Source organism: Notamacropus eugenii, chromosome 1 (assembly GCF_028372415.1).
Source record: "Notamacropus eugenii isolate mMacEug1 chromosome 1, mMacEug1.pri_v2, whole genome shotgun sequence".
In the NCBI taxonomy this organism is placed as follows: Eukaryota; Metazoa; Chordata; class Mammalia; order Diprotodontia; family Macropodidae; genus Notamacropus; species Notamacropus eugenii.
Genome location: NC_092872.1, coordinates 233,172,222 through 233,193,386, shown reverse-complemented (window position 1 = coordinate 233,193,386; position 21,165 = coordinate 233,172,222). Strand labels below are relative to the sequence as shown.

The 21,165-nt window shown below is 38.8% G+C and overlaps 1 protein-coding gene across 9 annotated transcripts in view; it reads right to left on the bottom strand.

The window, feature by feature from the left end:
• KCNMA1 (potassium calcium-activated channel subfamily M alpha 1) overlaps window positions 1-21,165 on the bottom strand; it is a 904,559-nt gene that overhangs the window by 125,100 nt on the left and 758,294 nt on the right. For 5 of the 9 annotated variants that reach the window (XM_072636209.1, XM_072636155.1, XM_072636165.1 and 2 more), the window contains one exon: window positions 20,566-20,739. The exons of the other annotated variants lie outside the window; for them this stretch is intronic. In XM_072636209.1, the coding sequence (XP_072492310.1) occupies window positions 20,566-20,739 (174 nt within the window). The remainder of the gene's footprint in view (window positions 1-20,565; window positions 20,740-21,165) is intronic. 9 annotated transcript variants of the gene reach the window in all.

Below are 21,165 nucleotides of genomic sequence, written 5' to 3'. Positions count from 1 at the left end.
TTTAATTATCTGTAATATGGAGATGATATTAGCATCTACCTCCCTGGTTGGCGGTGAGAGCAAATGAATCCACAAAGCTAAAGAGCTTTGAAAAACCTAAAGTATGAGTGGCTAGATGGTGCAGTACATAGAGTAGTGACCTGAAGTCAGGAGAACCTGAGTTCAAAGCCTGTCTCTGACATACACTTCTTACTGGTTGTGTGACCCAGGGCAAGTCACTTAACCCTGATACCTCAAAGAAAGAAAAGAAAACCTTAAAATACTATGCAAATGCAAGTTCTGATGATGATAACGACCATGTTGCTTGTATTATTACACTCCCCCCAACAATTCCTGGAGGCATGAATTATTTCCTTTTTGTCTTTGGATATTTAATACCTAGCATAGTGTCTTGAAGATAGACATATAATAACTATTTCTTAAGTTGAATCCTTTAACACTGAAAAATCTTTGGAAGAGGTTCCAATTTTCTCTCCTACTATAACTTTAAAATCTTTCTTTAGTTCATCCTCCCTCCTTCCTAGCCACAGAACTCTACCTTCACTGTCAAAATATGCTGGAGGTGTGAATGCAGTTTGGGGAGGGGGCTTTTCTTATCTGTGTGCAGATAAAGGGAAAGGAAACATCAACAATTAAAACCTCTGGGAGCTTTCCATAACTCCACAATGTTGGGGAAACATGATTGAAAAGACAAAAGAAACAAACAAAATGAAACCTGTCAATTGCTTGCTTTCCCTATGTGATATTAAAAAGTAGAGTAATTGACGACTGGATATCTTATCAATCACTGTGCTTAGCATTGTGCTAACATAGATGTAGTCTCAAAATACATACCAGACCTTGTGGTCAAAAACCTAGAGCTCTCACCCAGAAGAATGCTACTCCCAGAAGGTTTCTAAAAGAAGGGTCTTTTATTGAAGATATATTTATAAAACACCTTAAGCCAGCAGGCAGTATCATTTTGTTAAAAAAAAAAATGTGCCCCTCTTTTTTTTTTTTTTATTATCCTAGTATGGTATAAGGTACAGGGAATGTATTTGATAGATTCTAGGCAAAAGTGGGGATTTTCCATGTAGCTCACTATCAGGCAAAGGAGGTCACCTAATTGTCCACTGTCTGGGGATGTCCTTTCTAAAGATCTACTTTACATGTGATCTTTTGTGCTGAATATTTTATTCAAGTAAAAAAAAAATATCCAGTAAGTTAATTTAGAGGGAAATCTAAGTTATGATGTTTCATTATGTTTTTAAGTTCTTTCTTTTCAAACTGAAATAAATGTCTCAAAGCAAAGAAATCAGAAACAACAAAAACCCTAGGGAAGAAATAAAAAGAAAGTGCTGGGCCACAGGAAGACCCTGGGATCCATGGCAAGCTGGTGATTTCATTTCTAGAAAAGCAGCACCACCTGCTGGTCTCACACTGCATTTCAAGACCTTCTTTGTGGTTTGGGCCCATCTATCTTGCTATCTATGCATAAATACACAGCAGTATTTCTCCACTGCTGTTATACATAGGAATTTTATTACCAGTCGGCAGATTTCTAACACACTGGTTGCAGTTTAATAATCTGCTATTACCTGAAGTATGGGTTATATAAAAGCCGAGAATGTTAATTGTTGACAAACCAATTCTAATATGTAAAGCACCATAAGTCACATGGTAAATATCCAAATAAATAACCAGGCAAAGCTCATTTACACTAACAACACATTATTAAATACCTCAGCTTGATTGCTTACAAAAGTGATGCAAATGGAAGCCCCAAACACTAAGAAATCAGGAAAATGGATTAGTAATCTCTTTGAGTGTTTCCTTCTTGTTAAGAAGATATTTTTAAAATACCCAATGGTAAGCAGAGGTGGGGCTTTTTTATCCCCCTTTAAAAAATGTCCCTGAAATCAAAGTGTCATTTAGTAAATTCACCAATATAACAAACAGCCCAGTTATAAATAACCAAGATTACATCTCTAAAATAATACCTCACTAAAAAAACGGCAATGGAGAAAGTCAAGGTAGACTATAAGTCACTGATACAGAATGCAAGGAAGCTCCACCTGTCATTCTTAGGTAAATGGTGGCAGAAAAGTAGAGGCAAAAGAATATAATAAAAAGAAGAAATGGATATGTGATAGGGGACTCTGATTACATCTGCAAAGGAAACTGTGAAATAAATTAATACCCAAGCATATAGCAGTTTCATTGCAATTGATCGTTATGAGAGCTCAAAGGATGGCAATTTTCTAAGAGCGGAAATAAAGTGTAGGCCTCAGAATCTAGTAGTGATAACTAATGACTGCGCTTCTTACAACTGTGATTTGATCTCAAACAGAAAAAGTACTCGAAAGGATAGATGTATGCAATAGAAATCATATTTTTTACTTGAAACAAATAAACACAGAATAGGATCACAGAGCCCCTAACAAATGAAAAATGGCAGTTTCTACGTTGTCCTGATTAGATCCGGAACAAAAATACCAGACTGATAACATTCCAGTACTTAAGGGGAAGCTCTAGCCAACCAGTCTTTGGATTGTTATATGAAGGAGGCTGGTGCCATTTCCCATACAGCCGGCGGGAAACCCACTATAATTTCAAAAAGTTATTGAGATTTTATCGCTAATGAAAAAAGAACTCATGCTACCACCAAAGGGCATCCCTTACACAGTTGTTTCCATTATTATCAAGAGAGAAGATTTCCTTTACCCAGAGATTGTCTGTTTTAAGTGGGAGAAAAAAGTATGGGGGCAGGGAGACCACAGCATCACAGTTATAGAAGTGGGAGTAAACTTGGAGGTCACCTCATCCAATACCATTTTGCAGACAAGGACACTGAGGCTCAGAGATGACATGACTTGCCCTTGGGCACACAGTGGATAATTGTCAGAGCTGTGATTCTAATCCGGGTTCTCTGCTGCTAGGGCTGAGGCCTAGGAAATGCGGTAGAAGCTTGACTGATTCACAACACATGTGCCATAAATTCATAATAATGAGAAATGGGCCCCCATTAGAAAGAATTCATTTTAAAAGTCTATTCTCAGTTCAGAGGTCAAAGATAAGATCTAGGATATCTCACATCCTTTCCACCACATTCTATACTAGTCACATCTAGTCTCTGAAACCCAAGGCAACATGGCATGGTGGAAAGAAGTCTCTTTGATGCTAAAAGGCACACATTCTAGCTTTGTCCTTGATAATCGCATGAACTATAGTCATAACCCTTTGAGTTTTCAGTTTCCTCATCTATAAAATGGAGGCTCTATGACCTTTCCCAGGTCTAAAATGTGAATCCTCAAGATTTGGAGGAATTAATGTACTGCGGGGAATGCAATATTGAATAGGGAATGCAAAATTCATAAATGCAAGAAATTCATTACAATTCTCAAATTTACTACCAAATCTGAGAGCCATGGAGAGATGGGAGAACATTGGCTGCTCATTTTGGAAGAACCAAAAAAAAAAAAAATGATAGGACCTAAGGTGGTAGACAAGAAAACCCGAGGCTAAGAAATAGACGTCTTTTTTAGGTTTCAGAGAGAAAGATGGAAGGGAGAGTTGAAAAGTCCCCAAGAAGTACTTCTTTCTCTTGAAACACACAAAAACTGCTTTACCCTGTGAACAAGAGAAAAATTCTGATACACACCATGGCTAGAAGAACTCTGAGGGATGAATTCCTTGGAGCGTGAAACAGCTGGTTGAACTACTTAAGATAGTTATGTCAACCACTTACTACTCATCTCTTCTGTGGCCAGACCAGTGGAAAATGGATTCAAATATGTGGGAGAAAGTACTTTGTTTAGTGAAGGATGATGAAGATCCTAAGACAGAGGGAGTCTGTAGTGGGAGAAAAAGTGACAGAAATCCGTGCTTCTTTGTAGGATTTTAATCTTATGATTTTGGAATGGTTTTAGGTGGGTATGGGGATCATAGGATCTTAGACTCAGAGGCAGAATATTTGAAGCAATTAAATCCAACTCCTCTCATTTTACATTTTACCCATATAGGGAACACAAGAGGGGTTAAATTGCTTGCCCAGGATTGCACAGCTAATGAAAGTTAGAGGTAAGTATACAAACACAGGTCTTTTTGACTCCAAGTACTCTCTCAACTATTCTACACAGTCTCCAACGGATCAGGTAGATTAGATAACTTTAAAAGAACATCACATTTTTGCGGGTGGGGTGGGGAGGAGGGATTGAACCTGTGATTTCATTGGTATAGGGAATCCCATGCAAGGGTAGGCCTTCTACTAATGTGGGTCTCTAAGTACTTTGCATGGGTAGCTCCATGTTTTAGTGGATAGAATACTGGACTTAGAAGCAGGAAAACTCATCTTGATGAGTTCAAATCAGGCCTCAGACACTTACTAGCCTGTGACCCTAGGCAAATCACTTAAGCCTCAGTTTCCTCATCTGTAAAATAAGTTAGAGAAGGAAACACTCATCAGGGCTTGATTTATTGTTTTCTTGATCATATAGATTAAAGCAAGTGATGGAGAAAGAAGTCTTACAGATCAAACTTAAACGTGTGGTGTACATATTATTTTCTTTTTGGACAGACAATTGTTAAACATTTACCAGCACACCCCTGGTTGCAATCTACAACAGTGAGGCAAGTACCCATGTGGAAGAAATTACAGGTCTCCAAAGCTAGTGTATAGACCTCCCCTACCTTTCTAGACTCTAAGGTCCGTGAAAACAGGGACCAGGTTTTATTCATCTCTGTGGTTCCCATAGAAACCTTGGTAATGCAAGTGCTTTATAAATCCTTATTGAATGAATAAACAAATGAATCAACTATACTGGGTGAGACCCATCTTGCTGTCTCCCTGCAAATTGCCTGGTTGACATTAACCAGACCTTTGGTTAACCACCACTCCTTTCCCTGCAGCCTCACAGAGAGATGTGTTGGTTGGGTTTGAGTGGATTTTGACTTGTGAGTACATTCTCACTCTCTCATACTCTGCAATCCAGTAAAGTAGGTCTGAAGGAAATAATCATTATTAAGTGCCTACTATGTGCCAGGTATGGTGTTACAGTTTTTTTAAAAATACGATCTAATTTGATGTTCATAACAACCCTGGGAAGTAGGTGCTATTATTAACCCCATTTTACAGTGGAGGAAACTGAGGGAGACAGGGCTTATGTGCTTTGTTCAGGCTCACACAGATGGGACGTGAGGTTATGCTGACTCTAGTGCCCCTAGTGCCCACTCACTGTGCCCCTGAGCCAACCTCTGGTCACTAATGGCCTCCTTACCATTCCTTACCCAAGGCTCTCTGTTTCTCAACTGTGCATTTTCACTGACTGCTCCCATGTCTGGAATACAGACTCTCTTCATCTCTTCCTCCTGGCCCCTCTAGCTTCCTTTAAGTCCCAGCTAAAATCAAACCAGCTGCAAAAGAAATCCTGTTTTAACCCTGCTCCCTGCCCTACTCCATGCTAGTGCCTTCTGTCTATGAATATCTCCAATTTAACTTGTTGCATAGATCTTTTTTGTATAAAGCTGTTTGCATGTTGTCTCTCCCATTAGATTATGAGCTCCTTGAAAGCAGGGACTGGGGTTTTCTACATATTCTCAGCACATTTTGTTTTGTATCCCCTGCACTTAGCATGGTGCCTGGAACATAGCAAACACTTAATACATGCTGGTTAACTTCTTGACTAGACTTGACTTTACTTCCTTCTTAGGCTGGCCTGGTAGATAAAAAGCAATTCCTTGGACTGACAAAGCCTTATGATATCAATACATTTGGAGTCCACTCCACAAAAATAAACATTGGACATTCTAAGGAGGCAAAGGAAAGTGGAGAAAAGGCTTAATTTTTTTAAAAAAAAAGGAAATTTAGACTCCACAAACAAAACATTTCTGTTCCTTATTGGTTTGAGTAGCCAGATCTCTGCCAGCATCTAGAGAATTCATCAGGCTAAATAAATAAGGTATTTCTTTGTATCCTATATCCTAATTTTGGCCCCATATATCTACACCAATCCACACAGACCAGCCCAAATTCCTCTCTGGCAACTAGAAACTCATTTGACCAGAAAGCTCAATAAATTGAATCATTTTTTCCCCTCTGCCCCCCTCTTCTATGAGAAAGAAGTAAATGATCAAAACATAAGTTGATATTAGGAATTTCCTTTAAGATGTTAGAAACAAGATGACAGAGGAAAATTCTCCAGGCTCAGTAAACATTTTCTCTATCTCTACCTGTGTGACCTAGGGGAAGTCACAAACTCCCTGGGGCTGAGAAAATTGATCTGTCAATTTAGGGGCTTGAGACAGTCACTGAGGACCCATTCTAGTTCTAGGTCTGTGATCCCATGATCCATTTCCAGTTCTAGCTCTGGAAAATGAGAACTGAGCTTTGGAAGGATGACAAGATGCTCCTAGATCCTTTTATCACTGTAATGTTACACTGAACTAACTCAAATTGCAAAGTTGATTCCTAGTTTTACAAAGTTTTGCAACATGGACAAAAAGAAGAAGGATTTTTAATATAACTCTCTGTTAACCAGGACAGTAAATGAGTTCAATCACAGACGCAAGGCATAGCATAGCTCAAAGGCACTTTAGAGATTACCATTCATCCCCTTTCACTTTGTGAATGAAATTCTGAAACAGTCCAACTAATCCATATTTAACTCTGTGTGTATAAGTATATGATATGTGTGTATATCTCATACACACACATATATATACAAATATACATATGGATATACACATATACATATACATGCACACACATTACATTACTTGTGCAAAGCTACTTGGCATGCTCACCACTGCCAAGAAATGCCAGTAGTTCTGTTTTACTTATTTTATGATATAGAAAGTAATTGTTTAAATATTAATGTGGCTAATCATGCTAAAAACATCTTTTTTAAAAAATCCACAAAGTTGCCATCCTCTTTTTCTGATCACCATCTCGAAGGGAATTTTACTAGATTCACAGATCCCAACCAACAGTGTTATTAGCCATTGAATAAAGGGGGCAAAGTAGGGTAGTGGATAGGGGCTGGATTTAGAAAACTGGAGTGTGAATCCCACTGAAACTTCCTAACCTGTCACCATAAGCTTTTCAACTGAACTTCAGTTTCTAATCTGCAAATAGGGATAATAACACCCCCAATAACATCTCAGAGAGTTGTTGTAAGACTCTGGTAAAATAAATATAGGGGTGTATGTGTGTATTATATATCTATGTTGTATATGAGAGAGAGAGAGAGACCCTTGAAAATGTACTAAGACTTTTGTATGTAGACACACACGTATGCAAATACACATCTATGGATACATATATGTGCTATATGCATGCATCTATGTATATATTGAGATTAATAAGTTTAAATGGAAATAAAAATGTTTGTTATTGTTATTTATAATTATTCTGGGAGACAGCAACAATAAATGAAACATCTGGATGCTAGTCCCAGATACACAGTTAACTAGTTATCTGATCTTGGACAACCTACTTAACTCATCTGTATCTTCATTTCCTGACATGTTAGATGGGGCTGATCAGACCTGGCCAGCTTATCTGCCTTGTGTTTTCACATTTGCTGGGCAAATCAAATATAGCAAATATACATGAAGGAAACCTGAAAATGTCTGACCCAGACCAGATCAAAAAGGAAATTGGGAAATATTTCAGAAAATAAATAAAAATATGATAAAACAGATAAATTTACATTTTAAGATTAAGTTAACCAGCAGCCCACAGGGATCCTTACATATGGATCAGTGAGGCGGTGTCTGTTTGTTGACATCGTGGGTCTAAAGCACTACTTACAGGTCAAGAATAGCCACCAGAAGTGGATCAGATTCCCCCTTGGTATATGTACTGAGAGAAAATAGTGGAATGGAAATTAGAGGTCATCTAGTCCAACCCCTCACTTTCCACATGAGGAAATTGAAGCAAAGAGAGGTTAAATTATTTGTCCAAGGTCACCCAGGCAGTAATAGAAGAGTCAGGATTTGATATAGATCATTCTACTGCACCAGATTTATTGCTCAAGTGGATAAAAATAGTACAAAGTTAGCCCTTGCTTGGCTTTCTCCTCAGTCTTTCTGGAATTGTAAGGGTTAAAAGGGAAAGCCAAATTGCTGATGACTCATTGCTGTTTCACTGCATAGTATCCAATGACCACAGCTACTTCTTGAGGAGCCCATACCCTAACATACAGAGGATAAATAAGCAAGGAACTTCTCAAGTGTCATGAGTATTGGAAATTTCCCTTTCACCTGGTGGCCATCCTCCATCCCTAGCTCCCTTTGGCATTGCACTTTTCCAGGTTTCTCTGGCTAGTCTATGGAAAATTTCCCAAAATTAAGAATGTTCTTAAATTTAGAAATCTTAACCTCAATCAATTCTTTTTGCCCCTATTCTTAATGAATCCAGTCCTGTCATTTTTCTGACTCTTTACTCCATTAGTTTCTACCTTTCCATTTATTAACCTCCTTTTAGAGCTTTGGGTCTGAAATGCCCAGGAGGAATTATTCTCTCAATGGTATGTGTTAAGAGCAGTTTGTCTCTTAACAGAGAGGAAGTAGCTACATCACTCTTGACAAAGAGTAGGGAATTATTCATAACTGACCTAGGTATCACTACCACTTGGAAAAGGTCTATGAGCAATCTTACTGGTAAGTTATCTCTTTCTGGTATCAAGCAGAAAACAAAAACCGAAAACATAGCAATGGGAAGCATTTAGAAGGGAATCCAGGCCTGCATACTTGGCTTGAAGGACTATGAAAAGCAGAGAAAGACCAGAAGTTGATCCTATTTGGGTATGATCATTGGTCATTCTAAGAATTTTCAAAAGTCTTCCGTAGTTCTCTCTGTTTGGGAGCAAGCTTGTTCTGGCCATATGAAGACAGCCAACTAGCATTTATTAAATATCTGCTACGTGCCAAACACTGTGCTAAGTGCCTATTTGAAAAAGGGCACATTTTCATGTATGGTGAGTAACCAACTGGATTCTATCTGGAATCCTTATTCCCTGGAAAGCTTTAAAAATTGACACAGGAGAATAATTAGTCTCAAACTACTCCGAAAGAAAATACAAATAAGCAAACTTCTTGATTTGTTATAACCAATACTTTACTAGTATTCCTATAAATCCTAAATATATTCTCTGGTCCTATTCTTTGGGTAAGTTGGTTGGGAATTCTTGCCTACTATGATTTTCCTACACAAAGTTTATTCCCAGCATTGCATTTCCAGATGTGCTTTCCTAATATTTACTCTATCACAAAGTATTGAGATCATACTTACTAAACAGTAATTTCCTAGATCAGTTATCCACTTTTTTTGTCAGCAATATTTTCTTGCTCTAATCCTCTTGTGTCTGTCTTTTAGTTCTCCTTAATTTTTCAGAAATGTCATAAGCTGCTTAGCAAATGTAAAGGAAACTTCAAGAATAATAACTTTTGATTTATTTCTTCTCTGGCTTAAAAAGTGTGGCAACTCATTTCCAAATACTAACTATTCTCTTATCTACTGCCTGGGACAGAATCCACCTCTTGCTTGAGAAACATTTTCATCCTCTGTCGTGCGCTGTGGCTAGCAAAACCTCCTGCATTGTTTGCCTTTAAGGAGTGAAGCTGCCTATCTTCTTTCTAAGTGAGATCTGATAGTTTCAAGTCCTCAAAACTGGCAGACTGCTTGACTTGAGATCATTTTTATCCCTATGAAGAATTCTGGTTATAGAATGTGGTTTCATGCTCTGGAGATTCCAAATGTTTTCCTACAGGTGGTAGTGTTCTGGTAACCTTTTTTTCATGTTGAAAAAAAATCCTTATAGCGGGTGATGTGCCTTAATACAGACTTGTGTTCAAGTCTCCAGTTCTTAGGTCAAGTTTTCTTGTATTACCATAAACCTTTTGGTGTTGTCCAGCACTTAATTACTTAAGAACCTAAGATGATACCTGAAGAAACAAATGAGCTTTTCTTTTGCAGCTTCCCCTTAATGGTGTGGCATGAAGAATGGATGAAGAAGACTGGCTCCACCTGAGGATGGTTGTTGTATTAGAAACTTGAACAAGAAAGACCAGGGGGTGGATTTTTTTTTAATTGTCTCCCCACCCAGTCTAATCCAGACGTTCAGGGAAAGTCTTCTTAGATCTTGAGTGGATGGGACTCTCCAATGTTCATAAAGTTATACCTTTTCCTCTTATTAGGTGCATTGTTCTTCTTTTGATCTACATCCACATTGTGATGCGATAGGGATGCCTCATTGTCTTAAGACTCATGTTTTGCTTCTAATTCATTAATGTTTATGCTATGAACTTCCAGGTACGTTCAGTCTATCCAACTTTCTTGATCTTGGGTAGGATATTTTTTTTAATCAAAAAATAAGAAGAGGGGAGGTACTCTTAAGGACAAGGTTAGTATGGGAAAGGCGAGGATAGAGGAGTCAACCTGATTACTTATTGTATATTTAACATTCTGATTTCAGAGAGAGGTCCTAAAAAGAAAAGGTCAACAATCAGCCAGACCAGTGTGTATGTTTTCTTTGCCTTTCTCTTAATTTCAGTTGCTACTTTTCCTATTCTTGTAAGACTCAGAATATCAATCAATTAAAAAACATTTATTAAGGGCCTGCTATGAGCTAGACACTGCTATGTAAATAATTCCACCTGCCCCAATTTGGCCCTAGAGAGCCCACATGATGTCACAGACATGGACACTATGACAAGGACACATTGGACAAAGGAAAATCTTGTGCACATAAAGAAAAAAAGGAAAATAACATTGCAAGGGGATGCTCAAAAAAGCCCAAATGATTTCCTGGGATTTCATGTGGCTGAACTTCATAGCAAATGTGTTTTGTATTTTCACTGGAATAGAAGTGGTTGAAAACTACAGCAGATTTAAACTGAATGGGATGTGAATTTTTTTCTTTTTTTTTTTCTCCACAAATGTAGGGAAATATATTGTGTCCTTGAGATAGATAGAAGAGGACACGTATTGTTTCCCTAGACAAAGATTTAAACAAATCGCCCCATTAGTTCTAACTAGAGACAAGGTCTGTCTGTAGAGTGGGGTTCTAGGAACTAGACAAGTGTACAAACCTGCTCATTATAGCTGCTAGTCCTAGGCCTGCTTGCCCCCATTACGAAAGCAGATGGGAGAGCCTAGTTTCCCTTTGCCCTCATCACAGCCAAAGCTGCTTATCTCAGTTTGAAATGGGAGAGCTAGAGGAAGTCAGAGAAGCGGGAGGAAGTATCCCAATAGCCAGTGTAATGGCTCCCACATGGTTGGTTTCCATGCCTGGCGGCTATATATGTAAATTCTGCCACAATGAGATGAAAATACCACTGAGCAGTTAGTAAGCAAATATGAATCCCAATGGGCTGCTGGGTTAGTTAAGGAGAATAAAACCAATGACATTTAACTAATGGAATTCAACTGGTTTGAAGCAATTAATTAAATTTAAAAAGCAAACTAGGATTGCTTTTCCAGCTCTTCAATTCTTCAATTAGTTTCTTTTGTAACTATTAAGTATTGATTATCTGATTACTTGTCAAACATTGAGAAGTCTTCAGAGTTTTTGAATGTTATGATATCATCAGAATGTGGAAGAAGAAAGTGACTGTGGATGGAAGACATTCAAGAAAAGGCAAGAGAGTCATACCAAAGAGGAAAAACTTGGAAAACAGCTTTTCAGAGGATCCCAATAAACCAGAAGTTTCTTGACTTGGGATCTAGACACCCCACCCACTCCCAAGGGGTCCATGAACAAAGGGGATTAAAAAAGATATATCATTATTTTCACTAAACTTATTAATTCTATGCATTTATAAAACAATATCCTGAGTAGAGGTTCACAGACTTCATCAGACTGCCAAAGGGATCCATGACACACCTACAAAAAAATGGGTAAGAATTATATGTAAGTAGATCTATCTATTCTTCTTACCTATTTGGCGACCATGGCTTCTGTGCATTCCACACCAAAAGGCATGACTTTAAATTGTACTATGCTGCTGGTGTTTTACTAAAAAGGCAAATGTCCTTTGGTTAATGGAGCCAAATGACCAAGATCCTTCCTCAGACTAAGAAATGAACAAATCCTAGGGATCAGGGCCAAATGAGAAGAGAGAAGCATAAAGTATGACTAGGAGCAGAGACACCACCTAATGGCCACTCATTTCAGTAGCGATGCAGGGGTAAGGCAGAGGGTGATGAAACTGGTGTCTCAGTAAGTGCCTGGTAAAAGTCTCCCAACTAGCTTTGCACAAGCATCATCAGTGTGATATGGATTGGAGATGTTGGCCAATCGTGTCAAAGCCAATTAGCTGTAGATGGGCAGCAGTCATCAGCTGGGGAAACTATCCTAAAAGCAGCATGGAGGATTTCCCGGCCTCAATGTGCTATTTGCTCCCACAGCTGCTTTTAAAAGCCTCTTCCCAGAGGCCCATTTAGAGTGAAATTAAATGCAACTTTGACTTAATTAACGTTTTAAATGATAATGAATACAATGTAGATTCATAGGAGGCATTTACATTGTGTTGTAAAATTGATAAAAATTTAATAACTCTTTGTTAATAAGTTATGTCTCTCCAGACCCATAAAGCCTAAGGCGCTGTAAACTCTAGACTGGGGTCTAATCTAGTTTCCCTGTGCAGGTGGAAGAGGGAGGCAGGAGACTGACTTGACATTTGCTCTAAGCCTGCTCTGATTCAAACCTCTGCTTGTTCATCAGGACTTTATTTCATATAGTAAAGGTCAAGAATTGGGCTCAAGGCAGAGCTATGACAGAAATGCTCAAGTGGAAACCAAGCCAGCCCTGGCATCTGTCACTTGAGATAGTGGAGGAGGAGCAGAGATGGAGAGCTAACTGGCTAGCATCTGTCCTATACCAAGGAGGTAAGATGAAGAATCTACTGCCTGGTGGTAAGAACTGTCAGGGTGAGTTTCATGACAACCAGCCACACTCAGGATATACAAATGCAAACATAATTTCCATGTCACCTTGCATAAGACCCTCTGCTTGGCTCAGTCCACTGGGATGCAGAAAACATCTTTACTAGTTTGTCCCCAAAGAGGCAAATCTTTCCCTAGTCATTTTCCTGTGCTCTTGGTAGGGAAGGTGACCAAGAACAAAGGATAAAGAAGAGCCATCCAAGTGTTCTGTGCTTTTCTCCTACCATATACTTCCTTCAATCATTAATGCTTTTCTTTAGCTATTGAATCCCCATGTAATTCAGCTATAGCATACGTCCCTTCCTGCTTTCAAACACAGGAAGAAATGGAGATAATCATCAGAACAATTTATTGCTAAATGTCATCCAAGAAAAGTCAATTGATGAACCATCTATCTACCTCAATAGAGTTGGCAAGAGCTGGCAATAGAGCGCATCCTGACAGGCTCCACTGTCTGGACCATTTTACTGCTCTGCCAGGACCAGACGGTGATGACTCTTTTACTCTATGAAAGATTAACATTTACCTAGATTCTCCTATAAGTCCTGAAGAGCCAAATTTCAAAACAACTGAGTTAGGAGGAAAAGAGTCAGTGTACCCAGAGGGAAGGAAATTGTAGTGAAGTATTTTGGGGTGTGTGTGTGTGTGTGTGTGTGTGTGTGTGTGTGTGTGTGAAAGAATATCTTCCCTCATGTAAAAGTAGGAAAAAGAAAAGGCATTCTGGAAGCACCGATATGTACATTAGGAATTCAGCAATTAAAATGATCAGGGCTGAATTATCCATGACTCTCCCTTCTATTATCATTAGTAAGATAACTTGTAAGATTCATTGTCCAGTGGTGAAATGAACCAAGACTGGAATATAGAAACAGACTAAAAAGTCACTTAAAGCTGCATATAAGGGAATGAAAATAATGCCTTTATCATTTCAAAAGACTATGTGGGTCCTCCTTCTACATAATCGCTAATTAACAAGGTGTTAGGAAATAGGCTTCATGAGATGCTTGGGGGAAAAAGTCAGCCCCTAGTCAACAGTCATTTGTTCTCTGACCTTAGTTGGGTTATGTTTCTGACCACAAGCTTGATGGAACCTACCACCAATATCACCACACTATGGTGAGACACTGGATTTGAGGATAAAACATGGACTTCTTATGCATTTTATTCTATTTCATCTTATTTCAACTGGCTTTGTCAACTGTCCACATAGGGTGCATCCTTTTATAATAATTTTCTTAGTGTTGATGTCACTTCCAAATTTTCCAGATCCTCTACCCCTCATTTTCTGATTTACTCACTTCAAAAATGCCTCTATTTCACTTGGTTATCGTTAGAGCTATTGACAACTGTGAATTCTATACTTACATAAACCAAAGGTTGATGAAGATAAACTGATTTTTGTTTATTTTATGGCAAGGCTAAAGATGATACAAAAGTGATATACTGTCTATCCTGCCTTCCATTTTTATCATGCTAGATTTGTCCTCTCTCAAGTGAATTCTCTGAGCTAAGTGACACCTTGTATTATATCTATATGAGAAATAAAAGTCATACACAGCTTAAAATTAGCACAATTGCTTACGAAAGGATGCATGTAATTCTTTTTTTTTTTTAACAATATAACAGCTGTTTTTATTAGTGGAGTTCTGGAGCCTCTGTCTACACACAACAGACAGAATATTAGAGTCTATACAATTGCCCCCACCACTTAGCAGAAAACTAAGATGTTCTAGGATGGCTATGTGGATCCCCAGGCAGAGGGAGAGAAGAATGACCAGAACTGGGGGAAACATATGGCAAAGCCTCATAGAACTCTGGAGCCCCTAAAGACCTTCCAGCTCAACCCTCTAGTTTTACAGATGGGGAAACTCAGGCCAAGAGAAGAGGTGTAACTTGCTCATGGTCAAAGAGGGAATCAAGGATAAATCTGGGACTAGAGCTGAATGCTTCCTGTCTCCCAAGTTAGGGCTTTTTGCCCTAACCTTCTTCCAGGGCTCAGACTGTGAAGTCAGTGAGATTTGTATCCAATGCCCCCCTTCTTCTATTCTCTTCTTCCTTGTGAAGTCTGAGCCTCCAAGACATACTCTTACGGTCTAAATCTGATTCTTTTTCCACTGAGATCTTAGAGCATGAAAGAGACTCATCTTGGGAGGTGTTTATATTTAAAGAGGACTCTAGTGAGGACAGTGATTTAATCCAAAGGAAAACAACTCTAATGGTGGGATTGTAGGTGTAAAGTACAGGCACACAGGAAGGAAAAGGAAGGGATCAGATTTGGTGGGGAAGAGTGGAACAGAAGCCTTCATGCATTCAGTCCCGTGTCTCATTTAATGACTGGCTGGGTTTTCTCCCCTATCACAGTTTTTATGCTGGGTCTATGTTGCCATAGTGGGATGAAGGACAGTCAGTAATCTGGGGAGGTGGTGACACCAATGGGAGAACCTTAGGCTGATGTCCTGGCCTGGCCTTGGAGGCCCCTGCTTACACACTACTCCCAGCCTCAGACCAACTTGTGTGTAGGATGCATGTAATTCTGTAAGCTTAAACTATTAGTAAATTAAAACACAGATATGTGTATGTTAGCTGAGACTACAAAAGAAAAATCCAAAGATCTGTTTTCTTTTTTTAACCAGATGATTCATTTGTTTATGTTATTATTACAGGAGATTTGTGACAAATATCATGTGACAGTCATCTCAACAAGTGTGAATCAATTTGGTTTCTGTTGTGTCGTAGTATCATAATTTTAATTGTCCCTTTCTGTTTAACACTAGACTAGGCTGAGATAATAATGAACTCCAAAACAGAGAGGAAGCCCATTTTAGAAATTTGCATTGGAAAAATTGCAGAGGTAGAACCATAAAATGTTGTTGTTGCTTTTTAATGAAATGTTATTTAATGAAACAAATGAGTGTTTCTATACCACTGTACCCAGAAATGACTCACTCCAGAGAGACTTGGCCTAGAGTTAGTCCCTATGGTGGCAACTTCAACATGGTCATTTGAGAGAAATCTCACTCAGGTCAAGGCACACTGAGAAGTATATCATCTCTCATCAGTAATTGGCTCTACTATGCTCTGCTTACAAATACTGAGTCTGATATATTAAACTCTCTAATTCACTATTACCCCCCAAATAAGAGGCTCTTCTTTTATGAAAGTGAAACTTCGGTATTTGCTGACAGAATCAATAGTACTAGCCAATCAATTGGTTCCTTAAGAATTTCAAAAGGAAAACACTCACTGAACAGGCATAAATCTCTGCCATGGGGCAGATTTTTACAAACATTGTAAATACTTTGAAGACATTCACACTCCTCTGAGAATTTCCTTTTTCTATGCCCACTACAGAAAACATGTAATGGAGGGCTTGTTTTCTATTTAAAGTATCTTGGAAATGAAAAGCTTTTCCTTAAAAAGACAGTGAAAAACAGAGAGGGAAGAGGGTAAAGAGACTAAAAGAGGGGGTAGGGAGAGAGAAAGAAAGAAAGAAGTGCATTAAATAATCTTAGAAGCACATCAGCCCAACTGGGGAACTGTGACCAAAGCAAGCTCCATAATAGTATAATGACCTTTAATGAGTGTCTTGGGAAACAATATAGTCCCAGCATAAAAGACAAAGGGCAAAACCCATCAGGGCTGTGCTGACACTAATTCAGAATGATTTTCCGAACAACTAAAGAATGTAAGAGAGGTAATCTGATCCGCCCATCTGACCTCACTTTGATTCAAGGGCCCTTCTCCTGCCATTTTTAATCGTCAAACACTCTACATTTCACATCTGCTCATATTTAATGAAAAGCCGACTCTCACCACCATTCTTTGAGTCAACTAGCTCTGTCAAAATGGGTACCAGCCGACCCCATGGCAGGGCTAGGGAAGCCCCGTGATTTCCACTGAAGCATTGCCAGTAAAATTCTGCATGTAGATGGCTAGTTTTTAATGGGAGAAGAAAGGCTTATGTGGTTTCGTGAAGGGACTCGAATTGGTATTGATTTTTCTTACTTATTATTAACAGTCAAAGGTGAGTGGTCTCACACAGGGAAGAATGAAATCTGCTTTCATTTGATGGAGTGATGACTGGGGGGAGGCTAGTGAAACAGAAGAGGCGAAATCCCCTCTGCGCTGTCAATACCAGTTAAAGCTTCAATGTGCAGCCAAAAGCTACATGTTTCCCTACAGTGATTCTCTTTGGGGGAGGCAGGAGGGCCATGAGATCATGCACAGGATGTTTCTGGATGGACAAGGCAATACAATCCAAAATCCACCCCACTCCACCGATCGAAGCTTGGAGAAAATTGGAAGGCTACTGAAAAACTCCAAAATATGGTTTCTCCTTGGATATGGGAGAAATTATACCCCTTGGAATTTCCCAAGTAGGCTAGTCATTTACTTTGCTGTGTCTGGTGGGAAGAGACCAGGACTAAGACTTGACCACAAGAGCTGTTTCCTTTCTTCCAAGTAAGGAGGGAATGCTTAAAGAGGCAATGAGTCCTGGCTGTGGTTTGGGGGATCTAAAAGCTGATTGGAATCAGAAGTGTACATCCTGCTTAAAACAGGAGGTTCTGAGAAAAAGGACAATTCAAGTGGCAGATGATGATTGTCCCTTGATCAATCATAACAGTCCTCCTCAAACAAAACCAAATGTACCCCAAGACTCTTTTTGCTCCACTACTCCTCTGCACTGAAAAAATCAGTCCAATCCACTTTTTTTAAAATCACCTATGTGTGGCATATCAAGCTAGGTGTTGGGCAAAATGGAAAGTTTAGATAAGACCGTTCTTGTCTAGGTAAAGCTCACGGTCTTGTGCGGAGTTTGTCAGTCTCTTCTTCTATCTTCTTGTTGCTTCCCCCTTCCTTACCACTTGCCTATACAACTATTAGCAACTCCTAATAGATTTTTCCATCTTCCTCTCTGATGTATCCTTCATACAACTACCAGACTTTTCTTCTATTACACTATACTAGTTATGAAGAAGTTCTGGCAACTAGTATCTAGTTCTAATATTTTTCTACTCAAAATACACAGGTATTAATCCATCAGGGAAGCACAGAAGAGAACACAATAAGATGCCTAGTGGACAGCATGGGAGGAGCTCATTACTAGTTGGGGATAGGAGGGGCGACTTCATGGAGGAAGTGCTAATTTGTGTTGAGCTTGAAAGGAAAGATAGGAATTCAGTGGTCAGAAATGGGGAGGAAAGGCATTCAGCAATATAATGTAGTGTCAGCATAGACCTGGATACAGGGAAGCCCAGGACATATTCAAAGGGAAAGATTTCATTTTGGATAGAATATAGTTTACATGGTAGAGTTTAGTATGAAACAAGGTCCTATAGATAAGATGGCACCAGAATGGGCAGAGCCTTAAATTTCAGGCAATAGAGTTTGAACTTCACTTGGTATGCAATAGGGAAACATGCCAGAATTTGGAGCAGAGAAATAATCTAATCAGTTCTATGTATATGGAAGATAAGGAGTGGATGGGATTATATTAGTTGGAATGATTTTAATCATTAATGGAATGCAAGGGAGAAAAGAGGATACCTTCTTTTGCCCTGGATTTCATGTTTGCTTGTGTTTCATGAACAAAATAATTAATTCCGTGTGAGATCTACCCCAATGTCTTTAAAGAGCAATTATTGGAAGGAAAAGGTCTCTTTGAGCTTTTGCCTGATTGTGTTTGGAACAGAGTGAAATTCCTTTCAGTCCCTTTCTTCAACTCCATTTGATGTAGCTTTTAAGAATAACATCTTGCCAGCTGGCATCATTATGAAGGAGATAACTCTTCCAGGTATTCTCATGAATTAGAGGATGACTTTTTGCCCCAATTCAGTTATTCTAAGTATTCTAATATTGTCCATCTCAGTAAGGAGCACATATTATGAGACTAAGACCTGAATTTCAGTATAAAAAGGAAGAGAATCCTGTCATATTCCACTCAATGGGATTTTTCTCCTACTAGGTAGACCTCTGAAGTCTTTCTTAAGCCATCACATTAGCTATGCCTTAAACTTCAACCCACCCTCCATCCCCATAACTATGTGAGCTAAAATGAGTAAGGTCCATTTTGAACTAGACTTGATTCCTGCTGATCAACCCTCTTGGGGTATAGATTTGTATATACTATTTTGTCTCATCTCTGCTGATGAGGATGATAAAGTAAATGTCTGTCCAAGATATAGTTAAGCCCTATATAGGCACCTGTACAAGACAGGCTGGTGGTGGTGAGAATAGAAAGGAAGGGACAGATTATTTGGAGAGAATCAATAGAACTTGTAACCCAAATGGGTATGAGAGATGAAAGAGAAGGAAGACTCGAAGAACATACCAAGGTGATGCTACAGCTGCAGACTTGATCAAAGGCTTTTAAAAATATCAAACAGAATCTCCTCAAGGATCACATAATTAATGTCCATGCTCTCTGTCATCAAAAGGATATGAGTTATGTAATGTTGACAATGGAAACCATCAGCTTCCTTATGAGTAGTACTGTGATATAACTGGCTCTGCCACTAGGCAGAAATGCATAGAATATGACCTCAGTATGAAAATATGATATTCTTACAGTAATGTAGTATGAATATTGCTCTATTAAAATGAGTGAAGGCATGGTCCCAGAACTGCTAGCTAAGCCTTCCAAGGAGTCAATCCTATAAAAATTGGTGAAACACTAATTTTTATTTTTTTAAGTGCCTAAATATTCTGCTCCTATTGGGAACTCAAATTATAATATAATTTGGGGGGGGCATAAAATTTTTTTCAGATAACTTCACAACCTTCTCCACCAATGGAAAGAACATTCTGAATCTGGAATCTTCCTAAGGAGGACTCTCCAAGGTACATGGTAATAATAGATCATATTATGAGACATGTAAAGTTTACAGAAGGCTTGCCTCATGACAAGTCTGTGAAATAAAAAAAGGAAAAGTTTTTATCTCCATTTTACAGGTGAATCAATTGAGGCACAGTAATTTAAGTGCCTTGCCCAAGGGGCACACAACTGGAAGATGTCTGAGCCAAGAATCAAGCTCAGATCTATGACTCTATGACAAATATATACATATATATATGAATAATTTTCCCCATTATACTCCCAAGGTTGAGGCCTTAGGGCTCCTTTCTCAAAGGAAGAAGGAGGAATCCTGAGAGACTGGAAGACCAAGAAGTAGACCTGAATATAAAAACATCCTTTCATCTCAAGATGCTTTGTGAGAAACTCCTTTAGCCCACTGCATATCATTCAAACCCAGAGTTTGCATAGATGGCCCTTAAATTAAGACCTCTTTTTCCATCCAATTTCATCAATAATGGGTTTACTGTACTGTTGAGTCAATTGCCCCTTCCATTTATGAAATAAAAATAAAGCATTACTAGACCACACTATTTAGGTCCTGCTTTGTTAAGAAGCACACAAAATAAATTAATTAATTGCAAAAATAGGAAGAGGGAAACTCCAAAGGCATAAACACAGATACACAGATATATAGAAAGGTAAATAAAGAACCACAAAAGAGATGACATTAGAAAAAGCATCAGCCTTGTAAACACAAGGAACCACAGGGCACAGCACAAGACGGGGATGATAATACCACAGACACAAAAGACACAAAACATCATGTGTTGGTGTTAAAACTTACAGGCATGTAAACTGGTGGAGCAATCATTAACAGAGACAGGAGAAAGTGGGAAGGCTCTCTCAAGGGTGTCCATGTTACTACGCACATTGCCTGACATGCAAGAGCAGTCACGCTCAGAACGTCCGCAATCAAAACAACATGCCAGTTTCATTCTCTTGTAGATGGACATCTTGGCTATAACCATGTGGTTGGATGGGAGGAGAGGAAGAGCGGAAGGTTAATGGCAAGGTTATACATAACAAGGCAGCTGGAAGGTAATTGACGGGATTTAATACTGGCCTTAGTTTACGTTAACAGTCTTGACCCAGAAAAAAAAAATGCAGTACGATTATCGATAACAGTTTGGCTGCACATCAAAAAACAGGGAAAAGATAAATTGTCTTTGGATTCCCCAAGGTTGTCATATGTTATATTTTCCCCCAAAGGTAAAATGGGTGACCACAGGAAAAGCAAATGGCTAATTGCAATCAGGTTTTTCTATGAAAATAACAAATTAAAGACAGAAGACTCTCACCAACATTTTCCCCCGGCTTGATTACTATAAGAGGGCAAAACATGCACACAGCCAATCAATTAATTGCTAATTTGGAACAAGAAATG